The sequence below is a fragment of the Rhinopithecus bieti genome, unplaced genomic scaffold (genome assembly GCF_001698545.2).
Source record: "Rhinopithecus bieti isolate Rb0 unplaced genomic scaffold, ASM169854v2 scaffold_4640, whole genome shotgun sequence".
NCBI classification, from domain to species: domain Eukaryota; kingdom Metazoa; phylum Chordata; class Mammalia; order Primates; family Cercopithecidae; genus Rhinopithecus; species Rhinopithecus bieti.
The window spans coordinates 408,805-433,225 of NW_016804643.1; the positions used below are offsets into that span (position 1 = coordinate 408,805).

The 24,421-nt window shown below is 34.9% G+C and overlaps 1 protein-coding gene across 1 annotated transcript in view; it reads right to left on the bottom strand.

The window, feature by feature from the left end:
- Positions 1-599: 599 nt before the first annotated feature.
- The window catches only part of SENP7 (SUMO specific peptidase 7), a 180,749-nt gene continuing 156,927 nt past the window's right edge, over positions 600-24,421 (bottom strand). The window contains 13 exon segments of the mRNA XM_017869509.1: positions 600-2,475; positions 4,938-5,088; positions 5,718-5,786; positions 5,887-5,930; positions 7,601-7,659; positions 9,311-9,398; positions 9,400-9,427; positions 10,454-10,546; positions 15,174-15,233; positions 15,235-15,294; positions 17,781-17,897; positions 19,664-19,797; positions 21,729-21,997. Coding sequence (XP_017724998.1) covers positions 2,338-2,475; positions 4,938-5,088; positions 5,718-5,786; positions 5,887-5,930; positions 7,601-7,659; positions 9,311-9,398; positions 9,400-9,427; positions 10,454-10,546; positions 15,174-15,233; positions 15,235-15,294; positions 17,781-17,897; positions 19,664-19,797; positions 21,729-21,997 — 1,310 coding nt within the window. The 3' untranslated portion in view covers positions 600-2,337.

Consider the following 24,421-nt stretch of genomic DNA (forward strand, 5'->3'; position numbering starts at 1 on the left):
AATAACTTTTTTTTTTTTTTTGAGACGGAGTCTCGCTCTGTCGCCCAGGGATCTCCTCATTCTTTTGGGGTGCAGTGGCACGATATTGGCTTACCGCAAGCTCCGCCTCCCGGGTTCACGCCATTCTCCTGCCTCACCCTCCCTAGTAGCTGAGACTACAGGCGCCCGCCACCACGCCTGGCTAATTTTTTCTATTTTTTTCCTTTTTGTAACACCCTAGGAGCTGTGAATTTAAAATAATATCATCTTCTCTAGGAAGGCTTGCTTTGTTCACTAACAGCCCTCTCCCTGCCTCTCTACCACCTCACTAACACACACACACACACACACACACACACACCCCTCTAGGCTGAGCTCCCTCCTGCATTCCCAAAACAACTCTATGGTTGTTCTTACCAGAAAATATTTAAAATGTTCACATGTCCATAAATGACTCAGGAACAAAAGCTATCATTCACTTTTTGTGCCTAGCAAAATGCCTGCTAGTAGTAGATGCTAAAATAATTTCCCTGAACTGAAATGACACTCAAATAAACTATATGCTTATTAAACTATGAAGAAAAATTAATATAAGCATCAATTTCACAATATACACAGAGCAGCATACAACTGGAAATTTATTTCTAACAGTAACTCATGTTTCTTAAGGAAAAAAATTACACCTCAATTTAATGAATTGGAAATATGTTTAATATAAAACACTGATATCCTCAAAACATTATTTGCATATTAATTTAGGAAAATGAATTTTAAACAATCTTCAAAACATGATAAAGGACAGTGGTATCTCTGAAAAACATACAAACAAAAACGTTAAGAAATCACAAGATGACTTATAGACTTGCTTTCCCAAAATTAGATGTACAAAACAATAGTCACCTTTAAAAGTACCCCCCAACACACACAAATTGGGAATGAAATATGTAACTATAGCCATCTTTATATGAAATATCCAAAAGACAAATATCTTTAATAATATAAAGATAGTGACAAAATCAAAAGCTAAGAATACTGAGGCTTAACTGACAACCTCAATTCATATGATTTTGAAATAAAATGTTCAGACTTTCTAGCTTTATCTTAAATTGCCTTTGCTTCACTGCTTTACATAGTTATAACATAAATCTAAGAGATGCTTAAAACAGATTAAAATAATATTTTTAAAAAATTTTTCTTATCTGAGAAAATACAGTATAATCATATCTCCCTCAAAATACTCCTGATAACATTAGAAAGTTCTGAAGTGCTTAATCATACACAATGCCACCATTATCACATGAATTCAGAACTGTTACCTGAATATTTAATAAAAAATTAAGTTCCATGAGGATCATAGGTCTCTAAAAGCTACAATTTAAAAATATAAAAGCAGTAAGAGCAATCTGGCTTTGCAAATGAATATTGGGTAAATTGAGCTATAAAATTATATATTTAATTCTAACCATTAATAAATAGGACTGAGGGTTTTCTTTGTTAAAGTTATGAGGACACCAATTTTATCTTCTATATTACAGAAACTATACATAAATTCCGTGATAATGTAAGAGTGAATATTTATATAGCAGTACCTCAAGTTGAGCTACATGGATAATTTTTTAAAACTATTTTGCACAGGTAAAATTTTTTGTTTCAGATTTTACCCTGAACAAATGAACTAAATTATAGGATGCTCACATATGACATCAAAAGAAATGAGAAAAAAAATAGAGCAGAGTAATCGCATTTAGCAATTGAAAATAATAAGCTGCACTTTAAAAGAGCGAATTTTATAATCTTCCTAACATTAAGAATGTCTTTTGTTACATACAGAAGGGATGCCATAAATGGCATTTTCTGAAGCCTTGATACTAAATTCTTTTTTTAAAAATACACAGTATTCATACTGCATGCTTGAGCTGCAAAGAATAGAATTACAATATGATGTGACTTGCCAACAAATTTGACAAGCACTGGGGGCTGGCACCAGGGAGGCTTTAACTCCCCTCAACACCCAGTCATGTGGAAGTACAGATCACGTAAGTCTTATTATCTACAAAACATTCCCATATTACATATGCTATTGTATAATCCAAGCATATTTACTCAGAAAAATATGAAATATTTATAAAATTTTAATTTATATCTAATAAGTTTATCTTTATCACCCCCATTCCCACTCCATTTATAAGATCCCAACAATTCTAATAATATATCCTATGTATTTTAAATAATGTTCCAATGACTTATTATAAAACTACTGCAAGTTATTTTCTTCTCTGTGAGCTGGCTAACACAAATGCTGGTAAGAGGCTTTCCAGTAATCTTAGAGAACATCTGTGTCATGTTTGTACAGATTAACTAGCTACTGCTGCCCTTCTGTTGCTGTAAATGAAGTTTCAAGATGAGCTCTCGAATATCTTCCCGTTTGGTCTTTATTACATGACGAGGAAACCATTTCTCCAAATGAATTGGAAGTTCAAAATTAACAATAGGATCCTAATGAGAGGAAAAAAAGAGTGCAATCACTTTAGCAGCATAATTTCAAATTTGTCTTAACTTCATTTTTATAAGAAATGACAAATTGCTAACTTTTTTAAAATAACAATTATATTAAGATATAATTCACATAATACAATTCACCAATAGCATACAATTGAGCATTTTAGTATATTCACAGTGTAACCACTTCCACAATCAATTTTAGAACATTTTTATCAAATTGCTAACTTCTAAATATCAAAATTAAATACTCTGTTCTGCTACAATGTATGTTTAAGTGAATTAGCACAAACAGAATTGGTAAATAAAGAATGATTCAGAATGAAGTTGGTTTTATCACAACTTTCCCCAACATGTTAAGATTTTGAAATATTAAAGAGAAAGCCTTAGTAGTTAATGAAAAATCTCAGATTAAAAATGGAAAATCCTGCAAAGTGCCTTCTTTCGGTGTAAGAAATAGCTGACTTATGGCTTCAAGAATCACTGCTGTTTCAATGATGTTAAGCTTAACCAGGAAATCGCAAATTGCAACCACAGGACGTTTCCCCCGTGTTTAAAAAAAAAAAAAAAAAATCTGAAAAGGGCTATCCTTAGCATATGTTTATACACCTGGTAAAATTATTAGAAGCCAGAGGTAAGAAGGACTTACATCTTGAAGAAGGAATTAAGAGCCCAGGGTGTATGGTTGAAAGGATGGACTGACTGTGAGTCCAGGAGCAAATGCTAGTGGAGATTTACTGTGCCAATATTTTTATTAGAAGTAATATTATTTTTATTAGGGCTTACTTACAAAGTCCCATAGGTTTTGAGCAATGTGCCTTAAGCCCATGTTTTAAATCTAAGCTATCTTATATTAGTGCACCAAATTTACAGAACACGAGGCTTAGATTTTTGAGGGTTTTCCCAGGAATCTTACATGGTGCTTCATCCTGTATTAGATGTATATTCTATTGACTGGGCTACATAAAGTAGAATTATGTGACAAACAAACTCGGAATACATTATGTAATAAGGCAATCTGGATATTCAAAACACAAAATCAAATCTATTTGGAAAGGCTATGAGAGGGCCAGAACCTGACACCCAATGATGAAGTTCTAGTGTAGAATAAAAAAGGGAGGAAAAAACCCAACCTAATAGATATTTAATGATTTCCAAAATGTGTACTGTATTTTACTATATATTATCCTTCCTCTCTCATATTAAAGACATCAAAAAGTTGTAGCTGCATATTATAACTCTCATGCTTTCTAAGTACCGTTAAGCATCCTCCAAGCCGACTTCTGATCAAAGACATCCTGCTATTAGACCCATCTTTGTAAATAATAGTGGTAATGACTGAAGTAATGAGCTGACAGTTCAAAAAGCAAAGAGTGATTCCTTGCTATTTAAAATTTCATTTTTAATACTGCTACAGTTCCTACAAAGTCTCTGTGAACTAGAAAATAACACCTATGTTTGTCATTGTACTTCTCCAGCTATAGTTTTCTGAATAAACAGATCTTTTCATTTTAGAAAATTTTATTTAAAATACTGTCTCTGCCCTATTCTCTTTCTCTCCAATCTTGCTGGGACTCCAATAACATGTAAATTATACCTTTCAAACAGTAAATTATACTGTTTCATATTTGTCTCTTAAGCTCTGCTCTCTTCTTTACATTCTTTTTTCTCTCTGGGCTATCGCTGGATACTTTATTGTCCTTTAATTTCACTAATCCTATCTTCTACTGTATCTAGTCCTCTATTAAACTCGTCCAATAAGTTCTTAATTTCAGATATATCATTACACATCTTCAGCTCTAGAACATCTATTTGCTTTTTTCTTTTTTTTTTTTTGTATACTCCATGTCTTCATTCATTTTGTTTCATCTTTGGCTTTACCTTCTCTAACCTATTAATCAAATCATTTTAAAGTTCTTATCTACTAATTACAGTATCTGGATCACCTGTGGTTCTATTTCTTTCTCTTTAAAAAATATCTTGATTACCTGTAACATTTACCTGCCTCTTCGCTCGCCCAGTGATATAGTTTGGCTGTGCTCCCACCCAAATCTCATCTTGAATTGTAGTTCCTATAATCCCCACTGTGGTAGGAGGGACTTGGTAGGAGGTAACTGAATAATGGGGGCGGTTTCCCCCATGCTATTCTCATGATAGTAAGTTCTCATGAGATCTGATGGTTTTATAAGGGGCTTCCCCCTTCGCTCAGCTCTCATTCTTCTCCTTGCTGCTATCATGTAAAAAAGGACATGTTTGCTTCCCCTTCCACCATGATCATAAGTTTCCTGAGACCTCCCCAGCCATGCTGAAGTGTGAGTCAATTAAACCTCTTTCCTTTATAAATTACCCAGTCTCAGGTATGTCTTTATTAGCAGCATGAGACCGGACTATTACACTCAGTAACTTGTGACTGCATGGTGGTAATCGTGAATTACAAACTTATTTATAGCTTCACGTACCTTGAAGAAGCTTTCCACATATTGCAATAAATATACTCCACAATCACTGCTATTGTCCTGTTTAGGAACTTTAGGGCATAGATCCACCATGTTTGTTTTGCTGAATTGACGATGAGTTTTTAGTTTAACTTCCCACTCGACCTCTAAATACCTGAAATAATCAACAAATAGAGTGACTAAAGTAGACATCTCTTTATCAGTATGCAACATTTTCACAAAGGCGGAAAAACATTTGTTGCCAGATGTGCTGTCTCAAGCCAAATTTCCAGACTGAATTTTACCAGTGCAACCTACATTTTGAGGCTCTCAAGTGCTACTTTAAAGAAAATATGTAATGTGATTTTCAAACTAAAAGCTAGACTTTTTTCAACAACTCAACTTTCACAACTCAACAAAGTAAACTAGGAAATCATTTTAAAAGTTTCTTAGTTTTTTCCAAGTACTACAGTAAATTACAAAATTACACATACATATACACATAATGATACAAATGTGAAAGAGTTCCTACTTTTTTCTAAAGTGGTACTTTTGATCATCAATGCAATGCTTCTTTGTAAAACTATACTTTCTGTTCAATTATGAATACAAATTCTGAATTTACCTTTAATGTAATCCTTTAGAAATATTAATACTTAAGATTACTGATTAAATTTATAAGGCTTGTTGAAATAGATAATAAAATATAATTCCTGATATAGTCTTTTCAATATTTCTGAAGGTAACTTCAAAATTACTGAGGATTTAGATAACAGACTGAATGGTAAAACTGTCATTACTTACTCTCTTAAATTCTGAACTGTGTTTTGTACAGAAGCAGCTTTCAAGGAGTCTAGTATAAGAATACATGGCCTATGAAAAGCAAAGGACAAAATCAAGATTTACATACTTGTATATAAAGTGTATCTAAATACCTCAAAAAACTGTATTATTTATTGCAGCATGTACCTACCTTTTACACATTTTCTTTGGTACTGACATATTCGACTCGGTATTCTGAAATAACATAAATTTTTATGACTGCAATTAAAGCTATTTTGAATAACTTACTATTCAGTTACTCCTTTAAAGTGTTTCAAACTTTGAAATTAAAATGTCAAATAATAATTATTTTCATCATCAAAAGTGAGCTAACTTTATTTTCCATAAATGTATTGATTTTATTATACTGCTAAAACAGTAGGCTATATACTTTTACATGCAGTCTCAAGTAGTTAAGGAGTTTTAACTTGTCCTAAAAAGCAATCTGGAACTTTAATTACTTCCATTCCAAGTTATTATCTTCAGCAAAGATAAACAAGTTAATTTAACGTGTCTTTACATACATTCGCCAATTTATGATGTCAGTAGGGACACATTTCTTCCCTTTGAAGCATAAGATGCAGAACCTTACTCTATATTAGGTTAAGATTATCCCTTTAACCTTAATCTATAAGGGAAAAGGGATGGGGAATTTTGTTTTGTTGATGTTATTTGTTTTCTTCATAAGTTTGAGAAACCACAGATCAAACTTAAACAGATTTATTTAATGCAGACCTTCTCAGTGCCTTTATTATTCTAATATACACAATGGCTCTCTAAGACAGAGTATACAAAGTTTGCCCAACTTAATTGACCTTGGAATCCTGCTTATCATGAACTGTGTCTTAGAATGAATATCCAAACAAACTCAATTTGAGAAATCTGGCCCTAGAGGCAAGAAGAAACGCTCCTGTTTTGCCACTGTGACAGCAGGAAAGGAAACCTTCCTCCATAAGAAGTGACACTTCATATCAGTGACAGTAAAGACATAGGCCTGTGCCACGGAGTCTGCTGCTATTTGTACATACAAAAAAAAAAAAAAAAAAAAATCATTAAATGGCAATCTTAATCAATTTAGAACACTGAACCTAGGCTATGCAGATCAGTTTGGAGCTCCAAATAAAGAAGAGTTAATGGTAACTGTTCTAGCCTAAGGAGTTACACGGATTCACTTTGAGTCTACCTTGAATGATTTTTACAAAGAATTTTCTGGCAGGGCTCGGTGGCTCACGCCTCTAATCTCAGCACTTTGGCAGATCACCTGAGGTCAGGAGTGAGAGACAAGTCTGGCCAACATGGTGAAACCCCATCTCTATTTAAAAAAAAAAATACAAAAATTAGCCATGCATGCTGGTGGGCATCTGTGATCCCAGCTACTCGAGAGGCCAAGGGAGGAGAATCGCTTGAATCCAGGAGGGGGAGGTTGCAGTGAGCCGCAATCGTACCACTGCACTCCAGCCTGGGCGACAGCAAGACTCCATCACAAAAAAAAAAAGACAAGGAAGAAAGAAAATAAAGTAGAATATACAATGTGCTTAAGAGGATTAATTACCTAAGTTCAAAAAATTACTGACATAAAAAAGAATAAAAGTAAATCTGATCCTTAGAAATTAGAAAAGTAGTTAACCAAGATGAACATCAGATAAACTACTAAATAATCTAGAAAGTTAAAGCAAGCTAAACAGATATAAGAATAATAACGTATTTTGTTCTCTTCCCCAGCCCCACAAAAACTGTCAAAGAATCACAAAGCAGCACAATCTAATGATGGGCCAGTATAGTCCACCTAGCTATGCTCTGTTTTATAGATAATATTATTATATTCATGAGTTTTCTTCCTTCCCATCTGTGAAGAACACACTTACTTGGGAATCCTCTGCACTCAAAGACAGTGTTGAAGTAGTATGTAGATCATTATCTAGTTAGAAATAATTAAGCAATTATGAATGTTTATTGTATTTTTTATACAGGTAACTTAGAAAAGCTTAAAATTATAATTTTCATGCAGTTACTGGATGCACAGTAAAAATACTTCAGATTTAATTTTTTTCATGATCAATGTTATGAATAAAATTCAATCAACAGATAAAACTGACAACGGTTGGCTGTTATCAAATAACAGGTAAACCCCAGCCATGATCTGAAATACCAGTTAGCTAGGCAAATTCTCTATAAAAAGATAATATTCAAAAACAGCTCATTAATCAAAATGTCTGCTATTTAATGCAGAAGGTAGTTAATCTGCCTAACTAAATGGTGCTTCTAACTATAACCATACAGTTTTGTGTAAGTACACATCTGAGGCTTAAGAGGTTTCAAGAAAATTAAACGTAATCAGTTGCTTCATCAGTTTGTCTTTTTCCCCACATCAGTTTTGGCCAGTATTAATGGTAACAGCTATTTTTCAATCAGCTTACTGCCTAGGCTACAGCTACAAAACACTTAATTTTGTTACTTTTTTCTCAAAGAAAGTAGGCTTATTTACTTTAGATTCTGGCTTGTAAGAAAACTCGTGGAAGAATTATAAGAGATCCTATATTACCTAACCAAATTAACAGAGTCTACAAGAAATTAGATTAAGTAAAAATGGGGGATTTCAAGCATTGCCTGGAAATCAATGGCATGAATTCTTAGTCATGTTAGCAAACCTAGCGTATTTTTTAAAATGTTATAATACTATTAATTAGCTAGATTTTGTCATTCCACAATGTATATATATTTCAAAATATCATGCAGTAGCCACGTGTGGTGGCTCACGCCTGTAATCCCAATATTTTAGGAGTCTGAAGTGTGAGGACTGCTTGAGGCCAGGAGTTCCAGACCCACCTGGGCAACATAGTGAGATCCTATCTTCACAAAAAAAAAAAATTTAAAAATAAGCCAGGTAAAGTGGTGCAACCCTGTAGTCCTGACTAATCAGGAGGGTAAGGCAGGAGGATTACTTGAGCCCAGGAGTTCGAGGTTGCAGTGAGCTATAATTGAGCCACTGCACTATACCAAGACAACGTCTCTTAAAAACTCTTAAAAAAAAAAAAAAAAAAAAAAAAAAGGATGTTGTACATAGAAATACATGCAATTTTTATCTGTCAATCTTTTTTAAGTTAAAACAAGCAAAAAATGTCAATGGATATAAAGTAATAATACATGGAATAAACATAGACATTTAGGGTAGTGGGTTACTTTCTGGATCTAAAGAAAGTGAATGGGAGTGGGTCCACAGAGGAGCATTATTATTGTTACGTAGGAAAAGTTTAGAATTTCTTAATCCAAGGTGAACAGGTATTGATATTGGTCCATATAGTTATATTTTTTGTATGTTTGAAAATTTCATAAGATCGATAAGTGTAATTTTTAAGTGCCATAATAAAACTTGCCCCCATTACAACTTCATAATTATAGTTTTGTCTATACATTGAGTCTATCATTAAAAATTTCAGATTTTTTATTCTCTGCAAAGTAGGTTTAATGATAATATAATAACTATACTACTATTAACTTCATTTTCTTGCCTGTAACCATTTATATTATCGTCATCATTATTAAAAACACCATCTACGTTATGGATGTCATCTATTGTTTGTCGTCCTTTTGGGACTGCTGAGCTGGGACTGCTGGGATACAGTTTTGTGGAATCTTCAATACACAGCTCTCTAACCAGGGAAAGACAAATGACTGCGAGATACCAGTGAGACCTGTTGAAAAAGAACCGTACAATCTTAATACCATGCAAAGTCTAAACAATCATATAATATATCTCTAGGATACCATCTGAGCAAGTGAGAATAGATATTTCCTATTTAATTTTGAAGACATCCAACTGTGAATCTCATTAGTAACAATAGAGCATACATGACCAACACGCTAATTAAATATCCCAGTTACTAAGGCATAAGTAACACTATTTAGGGTAACAGATGAGTAATTCAAATTAATTTACTTTCATACAATCAGTGTTTCTATAAGGGCCTGCCTAATAAAGCACGCGGATTAGTTCTTTCTCTCTCTCTCTTTCTCTCTGCTGCCTGAAGAGTTTGTTTTCTTTTTTTTTTTTTTTTTTTTTTTTAGACAGAGTTTTCTCGCTCCATCGCCAGGCTGTAGTGGCAGTGGCCGGTCTCAGCTCACTGGCAAGCATCGCGCCTCCCGGGTTTACGCCATTCTCCTGCCTCAGCATCCCCGAGTTAGCTGGGACTACAGGTGCCCGCCACCGTCGCCTGGCTAGTTTTTTGTATTTTTTAGTAGAGACGGGTTTCACGTGTGTAGCGCAGTGATGGTCTCTGATCTCCTGACTCGTGAATCCGCTCCGTCTTGGCCTCTCCAAAGTGCTGGGATTACAGGCTTTGAGCCCACCCTGCGCCCCGCCGAAGAGTTTTGTTTCTTAGTATTTGAAAATTCAATCAAAAATGTTTCTTTTTATTTAGAAAAATTTTTTTCTTTAATCCAAACCAAAAAAACATTCAATGTCTCAGTCATTATAGTCTTGTGGTCATTTGTCATCTTTATTTTTTTTTTTTTACTTACTTTTTACAACATAACCATTGTCAAACCAAAATCCAAAATAAGGAATTCATATGCCTAAGCCTACTTTTATTAAAATAATAAATAATAATAATACCTGAGATGTATGTGCCCATAATTTTACTGATTATGAATCTAAAATACCATAAATTTTTTTTTCTGAATTCTTTCCAATATGTTCTTAAATAATCTGAAATACTTACGACTCATTTACAGGTACAAAGATGTAATCTTTATTAAAAATGTTTATGTGACGAGTCCATGTTCTTACTCTTTTATGTCTTCTCTGTGCCATTCTGAGAATATGAAAGATATATAAAATTTTTTCATTTAAGTCAGGGACTTCAAGAGCCATTTTATATACTGAAATATCTTAAATTTAGTTTATTTAGTCATCTTCTTTAAGCTATATAATAATTAACACATTATAAATGCATCCCCTTATAGTAACCCCTGGTTATTCTTAAATTTCATAACTATAAACAATAATGAAATGGACAGAATAAAGGCAGCAATTTATTAAATGCTTTTTAGAATCCAAAACCTGCTGTGCAACTTAGTATAAACACAGTTAAATCTATTTATTTTGCTTAGCTCCATCTGGGCATGATATAAAACACTGTCATTAAACCTTAACAGAATTCTCCAACTGTTATATCTGTCATTAGGGAGGTTTTAAAACTCAATGGGCTGAGTGTGGTGCCTCATGCCTGTGATTCCAGCTACTTGGGATGCTAAGGTGGGAGGATCACTTGAGATCAGGAGTTCAAAGCTAGACTGGGCAACACAGTGAGACTCCTGTCACTAAAAATATAAAGAAAATTAGCCAGGGTGGTGACATACACCAACAGTCAGTCCCAGCTACTCAGGAGGATTGCTTAATCTCAGGAGTTTGAGGCTGTGATCACACCAATGCACTCTGGCCTGGGTAACGAGGCAAGACCCTATCTCTAAAAAATAAATTAATCAGTTAATTTAATTTAATTAAAAATCTTAATGGAGGAGGAAAAATGAGGCTTTTATTCTCAGATTCTTTAAAATAAAATTCATCTCCCTTCCTTTCATACACAAGGAAATTGCAGGACGACGTTAAAGGTACCTACTACTCATCCATCTTTCCTTTTATTTCTTCAACAAATATGTATTAGGTTCCTAAAAACAAATAATGAAATTCACCTACACTGCCCTAGAAGGATTCATAATCTAATATGGGCAGAAAAAACTATAACAAATAACTAAAATGTGCCATAAGAGGTACAAAGGAATTACGGTAAAGCAGTAAGTCCCCAACCTTTTTGGCACCAGAGACCAGTTTTGTGGAAGACAATTTTTCCAGGGACAAGGGGATGGTTTCAATATGAAACTGTCCCACCTCAGATCATCAGGAATTAGTTAGATTCTCATAAGGAGCACGCAACCTAGATTCCTCACACGCACTGTTCACAACAGGGTTCGTGCTCCTGTGAGAATCTAATGCTGCCACTGATCTGATAGGAGGCAGAGCTCAGGCAGTAATGCTCGCTCACCTCCTGCTGAGTGGCCTGGTTCCTAACAGGCCATGGACTGGTACCAGTCTGAAGCCCAGGGGTTGGGGACCCCGTTATTAAAGCATCTGATACAGCCACCTTCAACAGGGTTGGCTTGCATACACACAAACACTAGTTTATTTTCTTTACCTAATCAGGGGAGTTAAAAGGATATAAAACCAAGTTTGACTGTCAAAAGAAAGGTTTTAGGAAGGAAGAAAATGACATTTAACAGGGGGACAAAGGTGGTATGTGACTTCTGGCTCACTCCCTTGGATGGAACTCTTATTGCAGGGAAAAAAAAGGCAAACCAATGCGTTCTTATATAATTTTTATCAAGTCATACAGGAAACTGAAATCATTGCCCCATCTTGTTCATCTGAATAATATCTAAACAAAACCATATGGGTAAACATTAGGAGTAACATAGGATCCAGAATGAGCTAAAAGATTTGACAGCAATTAGGCACTATGTGGAAGATTAACCACACAAAAAAATCAAAGTCACATGTTTATTGAATTTTCTCATTTCAGAAGGACCCAACCATTATAATGACTATAAACAATTACTTTCAACTAGTGTGTAGTCTGTTAATTTGTTTTCTATTTGAAAATCTTAAGGACAGACATCTGGTTTTATATTGGTATTTGGTCGATTTCCTGATTATGCTAACCTTATTTGATTGAGAATGTATTAGACATAGAATGAGGCAAGGAGGATAGGGCAGAATATGGGGGCCAAACATGATCTCCTATTCAGTTCCTAACTGTGTAGAAAACCTTCAACTAAATGTCTAACAGTTCTCTCAGTAATCAATAACAGGCACTGTTATCATCTCGTATTTTGCGTTTCTAGTATGTTCCAAGCACTGAACAAGGCACTGGGGATAGAGTGGAAAATAAGATAAAGTCCCTAACTTCATAGAGCTTCAAATGAGAAACAGAAAATGAAGAAGCAAACAAACGAATAAAATGATGAGAGATCATGCTGTGAAACAAATTTTTTAAATGCCAGGATGAGTTGTTTCAGGCAGAAAACAGGAAAGAGGTCAGCACATTTGAAAGTGGAAAGGAGGTAGGTTGAACTTAAGTATGGTGAACGAGAGGAAACAATGTTATGAAACGAGTTTAAGGAGATGGAAAGAAGCCAGATCTTGCGGGATCTCATAAAGGATAGTAAGGAAGCTGTAGCTTCTTAACACTAGTAGTTTGAGCCTTTTGGTGTGGATTTACTGGCCATTAAAATTCATATCTCTTGCTGCTCTGATGACTTTTAAAAACTGATTTGTAGAGATTCTTTGTGTAAACACTAACGCTCGGTCTGATATATCAAATTGTGTGAATGCTTAACAGACCAAGCATTAGTATTCACACATTCGTGTGCATGGTGTGTGCATGTGCGTGTGCATGTGTATGTTAGTATCTTATGCATCTTACCCTAGAGGATGCCACTCACGTAACTTTATTTTTATTATGTATATAATAATCAGGTACATAATATCTGTTTTTTGAAAAAACTCCGTAATATAGCAGAATCTATCTACTTTCATTTCCTTAGTAGGAAAGTGAGTATACAAAATTCACAATCTCTACATTGAATAATCTTAAAATAAAACATGAGATTAAGTGCATAGTACCAATCATCAAATTCTGCATACATAAAACAGAACAGGAGAGCATCAGAAATGTTATCTAATTTATTTAATAAATCTCCCCCTTCCATATATCCCTCTCCACTAGCCCTGATTATCAGAAATATTTTCAAAGTGCAGTTTTCTCCTTAATTGATCCTGGCAGGTCTTGTCCATCAGGACAAATTCCAGATCTATAAAGACTCTCAAAATGGAGTTGATCATACATCCCAGTCTGTCTAGGAAAGCCCTGGTATGTGCACTTATTGTCTATTGTACTCACTGACAGAGCCTCCTATTTTTCTCACAAGCATCCCAATTTAGACCATTAATTATACAGTCACAACACTATGAACAACAGAAAGAGTTGAACTTTGAAACTGGAAAGCTATATCCAACTGTGAAAAACTTATATAACTTCTTTAAGCTTCAATTTATAAAGACAATGACAATAATACTGTAGAATCAAATAACTTTATGTTCACTGTCTTAGTTCCTAGCAGGCACTCAATAAATATTAATTAGTCTCTCTATTCCTACCCTCTTTCTCCAACAATATATCAAATTCAAGCAGTTTATCCATTAATCCTCTTCTAACTTGTTTATTATTCCTATTATTTTAATGAGATGAATCAAACTCTCATAGCCATTTTTTTAAAGCAATCTAGTACAATAGAAACTTTGGACTAGAAGTTAAAAGGTAAAGATTTAAGTACCAACCAGTTCTGCCATTCACTAGCTGTTCATCTTAAGTAAAATTTATTAATCTTCATTAGACTGCTTCCTCATCTGAAAAATTGGGATACAGTTTATATGCCCTATCAAAAGGTACCGTCATGATAGGAAAAACTGAAATAATGTCAATAAATGGAATTGTAAATTGTAAAACGGTAGAGAAACGTTTACGCTAACTTTTAAAATAACAATAACTCAGTTTTATCATGAGTCTACTCAGATTATCATACAAATTGTTAAGCATGGGGAAAGGGGAGAAATGCCTTATGTTGCAACAACTATCCAAATTTCCACTGTCTAAGAAATACCTCCTTTTTGCCTATCCCTAGCCACTGCTCCACAGTTTTAGTATTAAGCAAAAAAATACGTGGGTAACAATCAGCTAAATTATGCAAACAAATATGGTATTTCATATAATGTAGCATAGGTTTAATTAAATAGTCTGTCATTGGGGGTCCAACCAGGAAAACAAAAACAACCCTATATAACACATAGAATGTAATGCAGGAAATTGGCTACAGCATTGACAAAAAAAAGAAAAACAAAAAAACATGAAGCCAAAAACGGGGACAGTGAGACAGCCAAAGATTAGCAGAGGAGGAAACTGCTATACCTGTAGGGTAGAGGGCAAAGAGAAGAAGCAATACCTCCAGATGGAAGCTGGAGTTATAGCAGGACTGTCCTGTGAGAGGTGGACTCACAGAGGAAATACAGCCACTGTCAGAATCATTTCCCAATGCAAAGAGAGTAGGGAAGAAATAACCTAGCTGCTTTCTTCCTTGCCCTCCAACTTCCAGGATTTCCCCAGGGGACAAGCAATTGGAAATGCAGACTGCAAGTGTCAGCCTCCCTGTCATGGGCAGCAAAACAGTGGAAGAATGAGAAATGGCTCTCATGGCAAACAGACCCAGGACCTGCACAAATGGTAGTACTGCCTACTCTAGGAAATACTATGAAGAAGCCACATTACTAGGTGCATAAAAATAGTATATTTTCTCTTAAAACTTAAGTACATTAGAGGATTAACTTACGAAAGATTTGGATTATCTTCTGTTAAATTATTTTCCTTTCTTGTCAAGCATTTATAGAAAAGCTACTAAAATGTGACTTCGTTCAACAAGTTCATCTGATGCCTTCTCCAATATAAGATACCTGTAAAGCAGTAACCCCACAAAAGTAAATTATTTTTAGATTTTACTTGGTCTTCCCCCAATTGTCTTATGTGTTCTGGAAATCTTCGTTTTTTATCTATTTTGATTCAAAGCAATCTTGCAGTTTCCTCTAATTTCAGCTTTCAGTTTGGTTAGTTACCTAGCCTTCCATCATGTAAAGCAGAAATCACCCACTTGTTCATTCATTTACTTAACAAATATTTATCAAATTCCTAACATGTGGCCTGGCACGGTAGCTCATGCCTGTAATTCCAGCACATTGGGAGGCCGAGGCGGGCACATCACGAGGTCGAGATTGAGACCATTCTGACCAACATGGTGAAACCCCATCTCTACTAAAAATACAAAAATTAGCTGGGTGTGGTGGTATGTGCCTGTGGTCCCAGCTACTCAGAGGGCTGAGGCAGCAGAATCACTTGAACCCAGGAGGCAGAGGTTGCAGTGAGCTGAGATCACATCACTGCACTCCAGCCTGGGTGACAGAGCGAGACTCTGTCTCAAAAATAAAAAAAAATTTTTAAACTTTAAAAATTCCTAACATGTGCCAAACTCCATGTTTACACTAGAGACACAAAACAAGAGGGGAAAAATAAAGTACCTGCCCCTGTAGAGCCCATAATCCAGAGGAGTGAGGGTAGAAAATATTAATCAAATAATCATATACTCAAATATAAAAGTGAAATTATGACACTGCTAAATAAATCTAGAAAAATGTTAATCACTGTGTGATATGATTCATCTCTAAATTCTTAGTCCATTTCTGTACTAAAACAATCCTTCCATATAAGCTTATAATTCAATCGCTTAGTAATTAACCCCTTCATAATTAGAAAACTCTGCTATTCTTTATAGTTTATGCAGGCTTGAAAATGTGTGATTGTTTTTTAAAAATGGAGTAGCTAGAGTTTGCAGATCAGAATACTAGAAAGGAAAGAGCTATACAGAGAACTCCAGACAGCTGCAGAGAGTCCTCTTCAAGTATTTAGGAGAGTATTAATCCCCAAATGTACGTGAGGAAAGTACCCAGGGATAGGGAAAGAACTACTCAAAAAGATTAGAGAGAATGATACCAAGTATTCACAGAGACCAAGAATGGTGCCTGTTCCTATCAGCCGAACTGGACACTTCGTAATTCCTGAGACATTGGGTAGAGTACTCAAAAACGTCTTTCCTCAGTAGTAAGATTAAGTTATTGGCCTCATCTAACAAATCTTAAAGGCATCAAACATTTTCCAAATAGTTTTACTGTGTTCCAAAACAAAATTCAAGCATATTTATAAATACAAAAATATCCAGCACCCAATCAAAAAATTACCAGACATGCAAAAGAACAAAGAAATGACTCATAATGAAGAGAAAAATCAGTCAATTGAACCCAGAACTGACAGAGATGTTAGAATTGGCAGAAAAGAATATTAAAACAATTATAGCTGTATTCTATACGTTTAAAAAGAAACATGGAAGATATAAAAGAGACCCACATTTAATTCCTAAAGATGAAATCTACAACGTCTGTAAATATAATGTGAGATTTTGACCTGAGTCACTGGAATAAAGATTACTAGTATTAATAGTAAAACAATAGAGCTTAGATAAGATTATAGTAAATTTGGTTTGGGAGAGATGTGTAACATAATTAGGAGATATCTCCATCAACTGTTGGGAATCTAGGTCTAGAGCTACAGTAAGAAATGACGGCTAGAAGCAAATTTCCTTTGCATAAAGTTTTAAATGTTTTCATACCAATTCCTGCAGCTCTGGCTATACAAAAAAGTTGGGGGGTGGGGTAGAAATTAAGTGATATGGATTCTTAAAATGATAGCTAACTCTTAAGAGTGCTTAAGGGAGGCCAAGGCGGGCAGATCACCTGAGGTCAGAAGTTCAAGAGCAGCCCGGCCAACATGAAACCCCATCTCTACTAAAAGTACAAACATTAGCCAGGCGTGGTGGCGGGCACCTGTAATCCCAGCTACTCAGGAGGCTGAGGCAGGAAAATAGCTTGAACCCAGGAGGTGGAGGTTGCAGTGTGCCGAGACTGTGCCACTGCACTCCAGCCTGGGTGACAAGAGCGAGACCCTATCTCAAAAAAAAAAAAAAAAAGATACAACAGATATCTAAATAGAGTTGCTTTTTTTTAGTTCCCAAAATGATTTGTAATTTGTAAGTAACTTCTTTCACCACCATAATACAATAGTTAAAGAAATGTATATCAAAAACTAACAAAAGCTAAAGAAAAAAAAAAACAAAAAAGTAGCAACTCTTCTTAACTATATAGCATCCACAGTAAATAAAGCAATGAAACTGAATTAGTCAATTCTAGAAAACCTTGGTAAGCAAAAATTTTCCAAATCTGAAATCTTGGCAGGTTATTTTAACAGGATTTAAAATAATTCAGAGATAAAGACATTTATTTTAAGTTTCTCAGTGAAATCTGTAAAACATAGGATCATTTATCATTGTACTTACTTAAGGTAAAAATCAATGATTACATCATTAAGAAACTCTCCTTCTTCTAAACACTCCAGATCTTCATTAGTTACTCCTAATCCCCCCTTAGTAGGTGGTGGAGGATATACAATCAACCTTAAAAGTAAAAATAAAGTTAAAATATATCGATATTGAATATCCTATTATCTAAGAGATTTCTTATATGAAACAATAACTGGGCAGTGGTATTCTGTAACTCAAATCTGTAGGCTAAAAAACATTTGACCTGGCATAAACAATGATATTTTCCTTCCTTTATCCTCACAAGCTACTAATGGTACTCCCATTGAGTATTATCTTTTCTTTTCCAATACTTTCCATGTGGGCTAGTCTCAATAGGCTACTATCTCAATTAGTCTCTAATCAATAGGTTTTATCTCACAATCAGTTATATCATTGAAGATGCTTCTCTTCTTCAAAATTTTTAACTTTCAATAAACTGATACAATAAAATATAGCTTTTCCTTTCTCCATTTTCTAAGTTTGAATCCTCAAGACTAGTTCCCTTCCTTTCAGAAAAGCTAGCAGTCAAAAATTGTGCTCTGCTCCTGGTGGCTAAGCTATACCAGCAGCAGGGCAAAAAAGAAGTAACATGGGAGCTGAGGAGGAAGTCTCCCCATAACAAAGTGCCTGCCACGTACAACTTAAGAGACCATAAAGGAAACAAATTTAATCACAACCAGAAAGTAGTAGAGAAGAGATGACAACTAATTAGTCATCCTTCTGCTGGCATTCTCTCTTAAAGCTTAGAAATAAGACCAGCTGGCCGGTGCGCGGTGGCTCAAGCCTGTAATCCCAGCACTTTGGGAGGCCGAGACGGGCGGATCACGGGGTCAGAAGATCAAGACCATCCTGGCTAACACGGTGAAACCCCGTCTCTACTAAAAAAAATACAAAAAACTAGCCGGGCGACGTGGCGGCGCCTGTAGTCCCAGCTACTCGGGAGGCTGAGGCAGGAGAATGGTGTAAACCTGGGAGGCGGAGCTTGCAGTGAGCTGAGATCCGGCCACTGCACTCCAGCCCAGGGGACAGAGCGAGACTCCGTCTCAAAAAAAAAAAAAAGAAAAGAAAAGAAATAAGACCAGCTGTGAATTCCTGGCTATAATCTTGGAGTAGGTAGAGCAATACTCAATGAAAAATGTAGTCAGTTATGAAGGTATATTATGTACTTCTTGCACCAGAAAGGTTCAGAATGGTAAGAGTTACCCACATTGATTTAATCTTAGTACCATGGCACCTAAATCAAAAAAGAAAATGTAAATTTAAAGTGCTAATATGATAGTTTCTATTTTACTGGCTATTTTCCTATCCTAGTCTTTCTTTCAAGTATCTTTCTTCAAAACAAAGAAATAGAATCACATGGAGGTATAGAAATCATCATTAAATGCACAGACTCCATATTCTGTCTTAGCACCATGAGAAGACATGGATGAAATATGAACAAATAAGCAATTTCCGAAAGAGAACTTGTAACAAACTCCAAAGTACCTTAAATTGAAGCATATTTTAGTAAGCAATTTCATTTTCCCTATCATATATTCAGATAACAAATGTAGAATTTTTCAAATCATACATTGTTATTCAAATATTTTTAATAAACACTTTAATCTTACCAAATATGACACTTTGGCTGCCATTTATGTCTTACTGACATAAAAGTAAGTAAAACGGCACCTATTGTTTTCTTAATACATTTTTTAACTTCCTCATAATTTCTTTTAAAAATAAAACCCTATTTCCATTACTATCAGCATGAAAGTAAAACTTAAAAAATTTCAAAAGTTAAACTACTGAAAAGCAGCAACACGAATAAAAACTACTAATATGCCCATCTATTACAAACATGCTATGACAGTACATACTTCTGAACAGGTCCAGTGTGCCTGACTTCTCGCCATTCTTCATCTGGATTAGATGTAATAGAAAGGGAGTAGCAACCACTACTTTGCTTCTGCAGGAAGGTGTAAGTAGGCTTGGCTGCATCTGTGTTTGAGGGCTGGCAGAAAGTGGCAAGGAAAATGGTCTCAAACATCATAACTTTCAAAAGAACAAAGTCAAAACAAAGACTTCTCTTACAAGTCTATTGTAAGAGAAAATGTGACTTTAAAAATCCCTATGAGTCATATCTATACTTTTAGATTTCCTATAGATATAACCAAACTAAAATAATACTTCTGATGAAAAGATATTGTATAAACAATGGTCAAAGATTAACTTGAAGTACTGTTTACAGATATAGACTACAGAATTAAAGAAGAATATAATAATTTTGCAGCTCAAAATGATCAAAAAATGTAATAAATAGGAGGAAATAAAATTTAAAAGAAGCTACATTTATAATAATGTAATTCCATTAAATGGAAAATATATAAATATATACAATATAATTAGGATGCAAAATGTTGACATTACACGTAAAGATAGAGATGAAGTCTTACACTTTACCACTAATGTGGCTTTCTATAGGCCTTTTGAATAAAAGATTAGCCTCCGGCCAAACCCACGTATGTGCATGCATGTGCACAGGTGTGTAGATGAGTATGCCATAGCTTCTTAATAAATTCTTTTCTTTCTAGAACTATTTGGCAGAGATATACAAGCTACATGTATATTACCAACCTCCTATAAAAATAAACATAGCATTTTAAAACTTACTATTGTTTTCAAGATAATTTTAGACTTACAGAAGAGTTGAAAGAAATCAACCTTGCCCAAATTCCCCTAATCTTATCATATACAACCATAATACAATGACCAAAACTAAAAAATTAACACTGGCATAATAGTATTAACTAAACTACAGATTTCATTTTGATTTCACTTTTCCATTAATATCCTTTTTCTGTTACAGGATCCTACAATTCCTTAGTCTTTTCTTGTTTTTCCTGACCTTAATACTTTTTTTTTTTTTAGACAGAGTCTCACTCTGTCACCAGGCTGGAGTGCAGTGGCACAATCTCGCTCACTGCAACCTCCACCTCCTGGGTTCAAGCGATTCTCCTGCCTCAGCCCTCCCAGTAGCTGGGGTTATAGGTGCGCGCCACCACACCCAGCTAATTTTTGTATTTTTAGTAGAGACAGGGTTTCACCATGTTGGCCAGGATGGTCTCGATCTCTTGACCTCGTGATCCACCCGCCTCGGCCTCCCAAAGTGCTGGGATTACAGGTGTGAGCCACCGCGCCCGGCCGACCTTGATACTTCTAAAGAGTACTGGTCAATTATTTTGTAACTGGATTTGTCTCATTTTTCTCATAATTATATTGAGATTACATATTATTGGAAAGAATACCACAGAAGTGATATGGTACTTCTCAGTGCATGATATGAAGGGGTGTGTTATGTCAGTATGTCTTATTATTGGTGATGTCCATTTTGATAACTTGGTTAAAGTGATGTCTACAAGGTTTCTCCACTGCAAAGCTACTACTTTTCTTTTCATAATTAATACATATTTTATGCTAGAGACTTTGAGATTATGCATATATTTTGTTTCCACTTAAATTTTTACTCATTAAATTTAGCATCTGTCAGTGGACTTTGACTGCAATAATCACAAACATAGCGTTCTACTGGTAGTTTTATATTTCCCTTATTCCTTTTCATTTATTAATTGGATTTTTTCTAAGACAGAATTGTCCCATATCCACCGTGTATTATTTATTCATTCATTTACTAACTCAGCTATCTATTTATATAAATATAGATGCATATTTATTTTTTATTTGGTTATAATCCCATGCTGTCATTATTGATTTTGTTTAACAAATTGTTCCAGCATTGGCAACGGGAGTTCTTTGGGTTGGTTCCTGTGCCCTTTTCACAAAATTTAGCATTTGAAAGCAGCCTAATATCAATGCATAAATATCAATGAATAACCCCTTCTGAACCTCCCCCTTCTCTGCCGATTATATTAATGATATGCTAACCTGAGATACTGATTTCAGCTTCATTTCTTCAGCAACAGCAACACCAGCAGGGAAAGAGTAAGCTGAAGCACAGTAATAATGAATAAAAGAACTTTCTTTTGAAGAGAGGTTCTGAAACAAAGGAAATGCCTGAACCCAAGACAATGGATAAGAAAGTTCTAATTCTCCACTGATTATACTTATTTCCGTCATAATATCTTTCAGCTTCAATTCTTCTCTTTGTGAAACAGGATTGTGTAGTTCAAGGAAAATGAATTCACTAGATTTTGCTACAAAAGGAAAAAATAATTTGTATTAATAGTATTATTTTTCAAGAGGATTATAATAAAAGTAATTTAATTATTAATAATAGTAAGGCTGGAATATAACCCCAAGTATTTTGTATTTTAGGTAATAACCAAGGCAAATTAATATCCCAAAAGCAGGCCATCAGTAATCCAGAACCAAAACTCACAATTGGTGGACTCTTGTTCTACTGCACTAAAATGTCACAATAGTACTGATTGCTATATCTGCAGTGCCTGACATTTAGTAATAGTAAACATTTGTTAATGTATGAATGAATGAATAATTATTATTTTTCTCTAGCCTCCTTTATGAATCAATTGTATCAACTAGAAAAGTATTCCAATTAAACACCTCCTACATTTTCTCCTCAGTCATTTCAATGGTGATCTCAAAAGACATTCTCTACCCAGATAATGCTTATAAATGGCTGTTTCTATTTTCCCCACCTTCTCTGCTATTTAATCATGAATTTTCCTACTAGAAGTAATTAGGACAGGAAAATAACAAATTTGAAAGTTATAAAATTTAGTTCACTACTTAACTTCTTTCTGAGCAGGAGAGTAGGAAAAGGTAGAGGGATCAAACAGGTAAGAAAGAACCTTACTAAATTTGATTGATGTAGTTCTAAACCCAACTCCTTTAGGAGTTCGAGACTAAACAAAGTTGAAAAATATCTCAAGATGTATATATATATTATGTAGATAAGTGTTATAGGTGCATATGGGAAAGTATTCAACTGAATCTTAAAGGAATAATACATACATAAGTAAAGTGAATTTCACTTTTTAGAAACTAAAGAAAAGACTGAAGGCAAAGACTTTCATATTTTATTTAACTTTACTGCTAATTCCATCAGAGTTCATCATGATCAAGGGCAAGAAACTCATAAGAAAGGTAGTCGGCCAGGCACGGTGGCTCATACTTATAATATTAAAACTTTGGGAGGCCAAGGCAGGAGGAGAGCTTGAAGCCAGGAGTTTGAGACCAGCCTGAGGAACATATCAAGAGCCCATCCTTGGAAAAAAAGAAAGAAAAAAAAGAAGAAGAAAGAAAGAATTTAGGCTTATTTCTGGGTTCTCTATTCTGTTTCAGTGGTCTATTTGCCTATTTTTATACCAGTATCACACTGTTTTGGTGACCACGTCCTTATAGTGTAGTTTGAAATCAGATAATCTGATGCCTCCAGATTTGTTCTTTTTGCTTTGTCTTGCTTTGGCTATGCAAGCTCTTTTTTGGTTCTATATGAATTTGAGGATTGTTTTTTCTAGTTCTGTGAAGTATGATGGTGGTATTTTCATGGGAATTGCACTGTATTTGTAGATTGCTTTTGGCAGTATGGTCATTTTCACAATATTGATTCTACCCATCCATGAGCATGGGATGTGTTTCCATTTGTTTGTGTTGTCTATGATTTCTTTCAGCAGTGTTTTGTAGCTTTCCTTGTAGAGGTAAGCTATATTCCTCCTTGGCTAGCTATATTCCTAAGTATTTTATTTTTATTTTTTGCAGCTGTTGTAAAACGGGTTGAGTTCTTGATTTGATTCTCAACTTGGTGGCTGTTGGTGTATAGCAGAGCTACTTATTTGTGTACATTAATTCTGTATCCTGAAACAGTGACAGTTTGATTTCCCCTTTACAGATTTGAATGCTCCAACAAAGCAAACAAAAACACAGTGGGGAAAGGACACCTTATTTGACAAATGGTGCCGGGTAATTGGCAAGCCACACGTAGGAGAATGAAACTAGAGCCTCATCTCTCACCTTATATAAAAATCAACTCAAAATGGATCAAAGACTTAACTCTAAGACATGGAACTATAAAAATTCTAGAAGATAACATTGGAAAAACCCTTCTAGACATTGGCTTAGGCAAAGATTTCATGACCAAGAACCCAAAAGCAAATGCATAAATAGGTGGGACTTAACTAAAGAGCTTTTGCATGGCAAAAAGAACAGTCAGCAGAGTAAACAGACAACCCACAGAGTGGGAAAAAAATGTTCACAATCTATACATCCAACAAAGGACTAATGTTCAGAATCTACAAGGAACTCAAACAAATTAGCAAGAAAAAAACAAACCCATCAAAAAGTGGGCTAAGGACATGAATAGACAATTCTCAAAAGAAGACACACAAATGGCCAATAAACATGAAAAAATGCTCAACATCACTAATGATCAGAGAAATGCAAATCAAAACCACAATGCAACACCACCTTACTCCCACAAGAATGGTCATTATCAAAGAATGAAAAAAATAATAGAAGTTGGTGTGGATACAGTGAAAAGGGAACACTTCTACACTGCTGGTGGGAATGTAAACTAGTACACCCACTATGGAAGAGTGTGGAGATTCCTTAAAGAACTAAAAGTAGAACTACTATTTGATCCAGCAGTCCCACTACTG